The sequence below is a fragment of the Crocodylus porosus genome, unplaced genomic scaffold, assembly GCF_001723895.1.
Source record: "Crocodylus porosus isolate Cpor-Errol unplaced genomic scaffold, CroPor_comp1, whole genome shotgun sequence".
NCBI classification, from domain to species: domain Eukaryota; kingdom Metazoa; phylum Chordata; order Crocodylia; family Crocodylidae; genus Crocodylus; species Crocodylus porosus.
In genome coordinates this window covers 26,210,101-26,220,606 of record NW_017728914.1, presented here as the reverse complement: position 1 = coordinate 26,220,606, position 10,506 = coordinate 26,210,101, and the positions used below count along the sequence as shown (strand labels likewise).

Below are 10,506 nucleotides of genomic sequence, written 5' to 3'. Positions count from 1 at the left end.
GTGTCCTGCCCTGTGCTCCCTTCCTTATCTGCCACTATACTGCCCATCCCCTTTGCAGCAGCCTGCCATGTTCCACGCACAGGCTGCCCATGCCAACAAAAGCAATGTATTGGTCACAGCAGAGAATCAAATATTGAGATATTTAAAATGAGATATTCAAAGCTACCTTGAGGATTGTGATATGTAGTTTGCATGAATTGTAATGGGATTTCAGATCGCTTAGTCTTAGACTTTTGTCCTGAGCATGATGGTGCCCATCAGCCATTTGTGAAAGTCAATGGCTCTTCAAGCAAAAAAACCCGCATTCGCACCACTTGTCCAGGTACATAGCTGCCCTCCACATTTCCCGGATGTAGTGACCTCTGCCAGCTGCCACAAAAACCAACTCCAGTCTGAAAGATTTCTGGCATCATGATTCTCCTCGAGGTGGTGAGCTGTGAGACAGGCAAAGCGTAAGAAGGACAGTAGTGTGGACTGAAGGAGACGATAAGACACCTGGGCTGAAAAGCATAGCTGCAAGGAAGCTCTCCTACCTTTGCTGATGAACAGCCTGCTGCTTACCAAAGAGCCCCAGCCCCAGTTTTCAAATGTGCGTGCCGATATTAGGCATGTATATAGGATGCTTTATTCACAGAGGTGCCAAGCAGCTTTCAGAGATTCAGAAAAGCAAACGGGAGGGCAGGTACCTGGAAAACTGGGCCATTTTAATGAGTCCGGCTAATATTTAAGAGCGTTCTTCCACAGGACTCAGTCCCTTCCCTCAACTCCGATGGGTTGTCGTGGTTTGGGGGCACCAATTGGACAAAACTGACTCTAGTTTGATTTCCCTGTAACCAGGTGGTGCCGTTGCGCTGAAGCAGTGGCTAGTAGGGCTGTGCACAACAGTGGCGCTCTGCTTCGACATCCGTTTCGACGGAGCAGCGTTTCGTTTTGTTACAGTTAGTTGTAAATGCTGAAGCCAGGACCAGGTAATGCTCTGGGAATTTTGTTTTCCAAGTGGCAGTCTCCAAAGAAATGAAGCTTGCTTTCCTTCCATAAACCTGGCAATGGATTCCACGGCAGTGTAGTAATTACAGACTTCAAAGACCAGTGTCAGTCAGGATGCTCCTTCTTCAAGCCCATAGATGTGTGCATACCGATGCGTGCGCACACTCACAATACCCTGTGTGCGGGCTCGAAGGCATTTGGCAGGGAGCCTCGTACTTTACAGCGCACCTCAGGCATGCAGGTATAAAACATAACCACACACCTTGTCGTGTCACTGCTTATCCATTGCCATGTCTGTTCTAAATCCTTTCTGAAAGATGGGCTTCTCCCTCCTTTTTAAGTACTAACATCCCTTGTGGTTACACTGCAGCTTCTGTTACTACAAAAGAGCTGTTGTTTCTAACCCAAAATAAAAGCAATTATTAAATGAGCTTGGAGCCCTACTTTGCTGAACCCTCTGCTGGAGAACAGAGCTGTGAGTAAGTGAAGCTCAGCAGAAGAGCACTGATGGGTACATAAGGCTTCAGTGCGAATGTACTCAAGGCCTGACACGGCTCACACAAATGTCTGCTGACGCAGTGCAAGCAGTGTCAGACCCCATGTACATTTGCACGGAAGCAAAAGTAGACATCAGCGGCAGCAGGACTTGGCACACTTGTGCCTGTCCCTGCCTTGATGGGTCAGAAAGGAGAGATGGGCCAAGGAGTCTTCTATGGTACCTGTGCTAGCTTGTGCATAGGGCTCATGCTAGCTTGTGCATAGGGAACATGTGAGTGCTGTTCCCTCTTGGGGAGCGGGGAGGATATAATGCCCCTACTCCCTGTACTGGGTGGTATGGCAGGCTGCCTGAGGAGTGCATGTCCCACCCTTTTTCAAGAGCTGGGTGCTGGGGAGAAAGCATAGTATTCACAAGCTAGGTCTCCCCTATGCAGTGCTTTCTGGAGCTGGAGCTGACCTGGGTGGGTGCAGGGTTGCACAGCATATGTATAATCTCGACTGTGCCTTTAACAAGGACCACACTCCTGCTGGAGACTTGTTTACTATGAAGAAACTGGAGATGGGAAAAACTCCTGTTGGCTTCAGTTTGAGTAGAGCTGTGTCTTTTGTCTGTGTGGGGCCGTTTCAGACACCAGTGCTGGAGAAAACAAAGTCATACAGTAGCCCATTTGTTCAGAATGAAGCAGAGGAAAATCTTCATCAGGCTCTGAATGAAGCCAGCTTATGTAACCGATTCCCACATGGTCCCTGATGTAATGCATTCCTGTGTAAGGGGGCAGACACTAGGGTCACAGTTACTGGCTTTCAGATCAGAGGGCAGGAGTTCAAGTGGACTTAAGAGGACTGGCTAGAACCAGTGCATCTTCTGGTTTACATGGGAAAAAGTAAGTGATGGTACAAATGAAGATTTACCAGAACAATTTAGGATGACTTGTCCTATAAATCAGTTAGCATGCTTCAGTGTCATCCTTACTTATCCTGTTAAAATTGGAGCCAAGGTAGTATAGTATGTGCCTCATCCATCATCATGATATGTCCAGAAGAGTGTCACATGGCAGGTTTATGGCAGCTGCTTGAAGGTATATATTTTTTTTATTATTAACCCTGCTACATGCAGTGAATTATTGGTTACAGAAACACTACACTGAGAATCTGCTCTTTAAACACAAAATTTACACGTCTGACTGGAGGCCAAAGATTTCAAGTAAAAAAAAAAAAATGTAAACCAATGATAAAGATCATCTCATGGTAAATCTTTCCTACATTCATTTATTTTTAATGGAAGCTGTTTCAAAGGTATGCAGGAAGATGACTATCAAACCGGGAAGGGATGCATTTACTCTCTCCTCCCTCTGAGATATGTACTATATGTGCACTCTGATAGCCTGCAAAGAAGCAGGGTAAATTTGGTTTTGAAGCTTACTAACATCAACTCTGCCGCAGCTTCACACTTCTTTCCCTGGCTAGATTGTTCTATGGGTAAAAAATATTGGATTTGTGCTGCTGAATGCAGTGCTAGAGCCTACAAAGTGCTTAGTGGTCCTGTGTTCAGCCAGGAAAGTGGGTTGAAGTTACCAGCCCTAAAAGCTTGTGACCAGAATGGAAAACACGGATGTACACAAGTGGCCAACTTTTGCAAGTCGGGTGCATACCAAGATTCAGGAAAAGGAATATGTTTGCTGTAAAAACAAATTATTGATTGTAGCTACTTTGACTAAAAATGTCCCAGGTTTAGCTGGAAACGGGTAACCTAGATTTCTCTTGGCTTTCCAACTCCAAATGTTACTAGTTTTTCATCGCTGATGTATATTCTTATCCCAAACTGTGGTTTCTGAAGTTCTTCCTAGCCAAAATATATCCTGGGAATGATCACTTGGCTATGTAATCACATTTTTGTTTGTTTGCATTTCCATAGTGCCTAGAAACCACGGTTGTGGACAAATGCATCATTGGGGTTGGGTGCTGTTCAGGCATGGAACAAAAAGGCAGTCCCTGTCCTAGAAAACGTAGATCTAAGCATAAGACAAGAGACAACTGATGGTTACAGAGAGGGGAGCACAAGCAGACTGTGCCAATCAGCTCAACTTTTTACTTGTGAACAGATCAGATCAGGTATGATCTGCTTAAGAGAGAATAACATGGAATCTCATGGCTTCATTTATAGTGACTTCTAGACTTGTAACCAAATTCTGCCCTTGCATTGAACTGCCCTAGGTATTAACCACAGTCCTGTGCCGAAAGCCCAACCATACTTGCCTTTCTTCTCTGCCTTACAAAAGCAGACATTCGCTCTTATGCTGTGGGCCTGTACAAGGCCTATGCACCATTTGTGTTCCACGGAAAACTGTTTGGGGAGCTTGTGGTATGCAGGCCTTGTGCTGGGTCTCTCCATGGGGATGAATTTTACCCCAAAAGAATAGTGCTTATAGGAGGAAAATGGCCCTCCTGAAAATGTATCCCTAAAACACTCCGGACCTTAACATTGTCAATGTCCTTTTGCAGGTTGCCATGTCAATACTATTAAGCTTAATGAGACTTCCTTGAGAGGAAGTTCATACGTACATTTGCAGCAATATTGCTGGGATATGGGAAATATTAAAATATATGATGGTCCCAAGTTTCCAGTAAATGCACAACTGGAAAAGTGAATCACAGCTTTCCCTCTGGACTCCTCCTGAATTAATCAAGCCAACAATATCTGCACAGAGCCCAGAAGGCAGGGAACTAGACTAACCAGAAGGAAGGAGGAAGCCCCACAGCTGGATCAGCTGCTCAGAACCTGCCGTGGAGGAGGAAGATTGCAGCCCCAGTTCAGCAAAGTGCTTCAGTGGTGCTTAACTTGAAATGCCTGCCCGCATGCTGTTAATAAACGAGGCTGAGTTTAAGCACATGTTCAACTCTGAGCATCTGCTTAAGCGCTTTTTTGATGTGAAGCATTTAATTTAACCAATCCAATTTCTACTCATTAGGATTCATGGTGAAAGTTCATTACACTGCCTCCTGTTCTCATTTGTTCCAGTTCCCCTCTGTGTCAGTCTGGCGGTGTGATGTTTTAACTCCATTGCTGGTTAAGTGCTAGTCTTCAACAGATTCCAAGAGGAAATTATCCCATGGAGTTATGAACACTACTTCGTAGCCACCAGAGGCTCTAATTGTAGACTCATTACAAATACACGGTCTTGAATACTGAACTATTCTCTCATCTCCAGAGGTGATGGATCAGTCAGGGGTTAGCCATTAGCAAAGACATGGCCATGTTGGAAGTTTTAGCAGCTGCAGTCTATGGTCACACCTCTTGGGTTGCAAGATGAGACTGGTGTCCAAGGTTGTCAGTTATCCTTCCAAATGCTAAATTATAGTTGATAAGGGGGTGGCAGAATCAGAAACACAATATGATCCAGGAATTCCTGTGATTTATTTATTTATTTTTTAGAGCAATTCTACAAATGGAGAGAACAAGACTTCCAGATTATTACCAGATGAAAAACTTTTTCAGTAAAATATGCCTCCACATGCAAGCAATTTTTCTAAAATGACATTGAGAATTTCCTGGGAAAAAAGAACGTAAGGCAGGATACAAGGTGTCTGTGGTTTCTGTTAGCTTTTTAATTATGCCTCCATAGTGGGTTGATTCTCACAACCACTGGGTAAACGAATGGCAGTAAAGGATTGCTAGTTATTTTCTTAGTGTTGTCACAGCAGACACAGAATTGCAGCGGGGCTTTGTTGATATAAGGTAATGATTTCCACATCGCTGACTCTAATTCCTTACAACATAATACAACACATCTGAGAACACTTTGCTTGTCCTTGAGCCATAAATTTAACTACCTATTAGAAACAGTCAAGCACGAGGGCTCATCTGTCACCTACTACATGAGCAGGTCTGATTTTCATTACATAGATTCCCAGAGCTCAATTGTGCCCTAGGGCACAGCCCTGCTTTCAGGGTGGTGTGGAGCTGCACTGACCCAGCGCTTCCTCCCTGGGCGCTGCTCAGCGCAGCTCACTTCTTTCTGCTTTCCTGGTTTCGCTCCGAGGACATCGATCTCCTCTCTGTGGGGTTCTCTGTAGGCACAGATGAAGCTGCTCTTGCACTATCTAGTCTTGTCCCATCCACAGCTGTGCAAATGGGAAGAAGGCTCCATTCACTGTGCGCACAAAGGCCAGTAAGGCACAGTTCAGCTGCCAAGGAAAAACTAAATACCCTGGCATGGCACACTTCTGGGGGGGCGGTCCTGGGCAGGAAATTCCACTCTTCCAAATGAAAAACAGGGGAGAAACAATCCAGATCAATTGGCTCTGCTCTGCAGTGCTCCCTTGCAGGCATCCTGAGGCTGAGCCCTGATTTCTGTCATGCTGGTGTCAGTGCAGAGCAGATCAACTGGAAACAGTGCATCTGGGACGAGAACTTGTCTCTGTACAGACCCTTTTAGACAGTGCCTTGATGGCAATAGAAAAGCCCCTCAAGGGCCCAGTCCTGTTCCCACTTAAACCATTTTTTCTTGAAAGGCAGAAATGTGGAGAAGTTTTTGATTTTATTTTTTTTCCAAAAAGCTCGCTCTCTGGGTCAGATTCCAAGTTGGAGCCCAGGGACTACATTCCAACCATATCTTTCAGGATGCATCTATGAAGACATATTGAATAGTTTTGGAAAGTGTAATCCCCGTGTTCCTGGTACAGGCAACATGAGCTCTTTATGGAGACCTGAGTAATTGCACTCCACAGTGTGGGCAAACAGCGATGGCTATATTCCTTAGGTATCGTGAGGCAGACAGAATTTATTATTTTTATCACTTTATCTTTTGAGGCTGGAGCTCCTTTATGAATCCTTCCTCTCTTGTTGGCTGACAAACAGGGAGTCTTTTAAATCTGCATTTGGCATTCAGTTGTCAAAGCAGATCAGAACAAGAATGTTGTAACTGTCTGGTTCTCAGCTGCAGTACGACATCAAACCAATTCAGTGCAATGGAAACCCCCTCAAATTCCCTGAAATTTCATCAGAAATTCCCAAATGGATAGCTGTCGATTTAAGCTTGAATCGGGCTTGGTGTGGTGAGAACGTTAGGACTCCTGGGAGATTCATTTTTCTGTGAAAAAAGAAACAAGCAATAAAATATTTCTGGGCATGTGGGATCTCCTTTCCAGAATGGAGTTGTCATGAGAGTTAATCAGAATAAAATATTAATCTGTAAAAATAACAAGCCTATCTCTTGTTGCAAATTCATAAGCTTATCATAGACAGCAGAAGTGACATGGAAAAATGAAAGCATCGAGATTGTTAGCCATGATTCTAATCCTGTTTAAAGGCAGTAGTATTATTTCCATTGATTTTAATAGGCTTTGGGTCAGGCAGAAGATTTCTAAGTGGACTGTCAGGAGAAATACAGAATGTAGGTAAAACATTTGAGCCAGAGATTTCTGGGTTAAAACTGCATTTCTTGTTTTCCAAACTCAGGCGCTGCAGATAATTAAACCAAATTCAGCTGTGGTATGTGGCAAATCAAGGCCAGAGTCCAGCAAAGGGATTCTTGGCTGCAACAAATAAGCTACACCTATTTGGAATAAGGAAACTTCTCATATTTTCCAAAAATGATGTGCACATGGCTTTTGAGGTTAAACAGAGAGTTCTGTGTTATGTGCATACAGTTCTTGGTTCTTTCTTTTCCATGATGAAGATGAGGGAGACGGTGGAGGTTCCCTCCAGTTTAAAAATGACTGAGACTTACCATCCTCTCCTGAGTTCACTTGTTCAGCAAATTTTGCAGGCCAAGTACATTGCCCCCATTCCACCTTTGAACTCTGGTGACACCCGTCCTCCCCCCACAGGTGGGGAAGGGCTGCAGTTACTACAACAGCTCCAAGTTTGCTTTCCTTTGTGCCAGGGTCTAAACCAGAGTATGGTGACCTCAGGATTAGGGCTATACAAAGCTCTGAAAAACTAGCCATGTGGCTTTCAAGGGTCCCAATTTGTTCTGGGTTTTTAGCATACTATTATACTCTTAGAGGGTAGGTGCTACTTGAATACAAAGGATGCCATTTCATATATGTATTTACTTTCCATTTTAAGAGTGGCATGCAGATAAGGATGTATTTTTAAATGCTTTGTCTACGTGTTTACAAAAGCTGAAGTGATCTGGCCCTGTTCTAATGTTAAATATTCCTTTAACTAATGCCCTAAACTGCTCTGAACTATGTTAGAAGCATCTACTATAGGCTTCTGGGACATTACAGGGTGGGGATCATGTAAACATAAATCCTGTTTTTAATCATGAGCTAAAATGCAAAATAATAGTGTTCATATCTTTCAGCAATTCAGTTGTCATGAGATGACTAGGGGCTAGATGTTTAAAAACAACTCTGGCTCCTCAGTTAAGTCAAGGTAACATGCCTAGCTTGCCTTAAGCCACCCAAGGGTATCATATGGCTAGTATCGTGCCTCACCTTTGACTCCCTACCCAAAATGAATTGGTAGTGTTTGGTGCTACCCAGAGCAAGACCTAAACTCTCCACTCTAGAGCCATACGGCAGATACCTTCACTGCTGTGCCTCTGCACTTCTGAACTGGTTGTTTTTGAAACTGTACCCCAGACATGACAGTGCTTCCACTCCAGAAGGGGCTTCCCTTGTTGTCAGAAATGCCTGTGAGCACACATACTAGACCTGGTGAATGCCCCTTCCGTCCTGCATTTTAGAGCGAAAACCAGGGGGGTTGTTAATATATGGAACTAACTGGAAAGCAGGTCCTACGTGCCCAGTACACTGAGCTGAACAGAAATGTGTCAGTGATCTAATCCCATCTGTACAGTGGGACACCTCCATGGAAAAAGCATCCAGGCCCATGGAAAAAGTCTTGGAGCAGTGATATTAGCCTGCTCCAGTGTTCTTGCCTGGCAGGACTAAAGATAACATTTGTGCATAGAAATTGCATCATGCTATCATCTTTTAATAGGCACAGAGAATGTTTAAAGGGCCACGACTTTAGTTCAGAGAATGGCTCAAGGTGCTTTGCTGAATGTTGCTCACAAACGCTGCTGTGCTTCCGAACAGCATTCGCTTACCTCCAGAGACGCCCACACTTTATGGACCCTCCGTTCTGATTTTCTTTAATTCTCTGTTGCAGAGCTGAAACCAAGGCCTGGTCCCCCACCGTTCCAGAAGATGGAAAAGCACAAGCTTACAGGGTCAACGTAGAGGCTGAACCACAGGTATGGGAACGATGACACTTTGCAGACACTTCCTCTTGGCTAATTCATCAAAAAAGGAAGAAGCCACCTAGCCACAAGATGCAGGGAAAACGCTTGTGCCTGCAGAGATCTTCTCTTGATTTAAATGGGTTAAATGGCTGCGTGTTGTATTTAACAGGAACATTGTCAGTCAGCTTTTTCTTTGTACGTTTCTAAAAAGGAGATTTCCTTACTACATCTCTCCAGCTCTTTGCAAATCTTTTTCTGGGGTTCACTTCACGCTCAGGCCGGGTGCTTGCGGGCAGGTGCCGCCTGAGGGGCACCGCCACGGAGGGAAGCACCAGCCCCCCCGCAGCTCGGGGACCGCTCGGCACGCCGGCAGCTCACCCTCCCCTCCCAGTCACAGGAGAGTGGGGTAAGGATCAGGCCTGACCCATGTGTACACACCATGGGGGTTTACTTTGCCCTAAATTGAAGTGTTGTTTTTAAAGACCCACTGCTTCAATTTCAGGGGAATTAAACTGAAGTAAGTCCCTGTGGCATGTACAACCACCCTGTGTTGGCTGGGATTGGGGGTGGGCTGCTGGTCCACTGGTCAGGTCTTTCTCATAGCACGAGGGAAGTGACATGATTGCTGCCAGCTTTCACAGGGGCCCGCAAGGTGATGAATAGCAGCAGTGAAAGCTGACAAGGCGTTGGCCAGTTCTCACCCTGCTGCAGCTTGGCAAACTCCTGAGCAACAGTCATGGAGACACTGCCTGCAACCTTAGCAAGACAAAAGTATGTCAGTTTATATTACATTCCTGCTTGAACGTTTATCTGTGTTACAAGTCAGACTGATACCTTCTGCAGAAGCATTTAGCATATTAACCCAAGAATATTTTGGCTGGCTGTGCTGACACTGAGTTTCTAGATTTGCTTGGGCTATTTCTTTCTTTGTTAAGGATTACTGCTTCATTTTCCCTGTGGAATTTTCATGAGATCTTTTGCTTTTCTCCTGTGTTAATAAAGTACCTAGTGACCAGGGTTTTCCCTTAACGGTGCCTGGCCCCATAGCCTAGGGCTAAATAAAAGTAAATACAAGATGTGGAGCAGTCGTGATAACAACTGAAATTGCAGACTTTTCAGTAGTGGAGAATGGGAAAATATCATTACGACTGACAGCAGAAAGGTTCAAAAGTTGTTCATACAGCATATGGGAGAACTCAAGTGGGGCTGTAAGAAAACATTTGTTAGCTGTAGAGAGAAATAATGTCTAGGTTCATACCCTGGACACTGTCACACTGATACTTTTTAGGCTGTTGCAGACACAAGGCAATCTGTGCATCATGGCTTTGTATTCTGGTGTTTGATTAATTAAAGCAGTTTATTCTGACAAATTTTTGATAGACTTTGAAGTGTCCAAAACTGTGTATATATGTTAAATTAGGAACAAATGTTCTGCAGTTTGACTGCCAGATGCAACAAATCTGTGGTTTAATGTACATTGGATTTGAATCTTCCTATTAATACATGTTACATATGGTCTCTTTAAAAAACAGGACACAGTTACATGAAGCAGAATCAGGTGGACTTGGAATCTGTTATAGATTCGTGTTTTTCTGAAACAAAGCATACCTCAAATGTGTCTAAACCAGCAACCTGTAAAGTAAACTAAAAGTATAGGAACAATTTTTGGCAGCAAATTGTAATGAGTGTGTACAAAAGAAAAAATATCTAATGGGGTCATATACCATTTTACTCCCACCATCTCATCTCAGCATGTCTTTGGACTAAATTCTCTCTCTTGAAAAGCAGTAGGTGATTGCTGTGAGATTTCCCCTGATTCAGACCT

At 44.1% G+C, this 10,506-nt stretch overlaps 1 protein-coding gene across 1 annotated transcript in view; it reads left to right on the top strand.

The window, feature by feature from the left end:
• PDLIM4 (PDZ and LIM domain 4) overlaps nt 1–10,506 on the top strand; it is an 88,198-nt gene that overhangs the window by 31,332 nt on the left and 46,360 nt on the right. Inside the window, exon 3 of the mRNA XM_019535044.1 lies at nt 8,609–8,693. Coding sequence (XP_019390589.1) covers nt 8,609–8,693 — 85 coding nt within the window. The remainder of the gene's footprint in view (nt 1–8,608; nt 8,694–10,506) is intronic.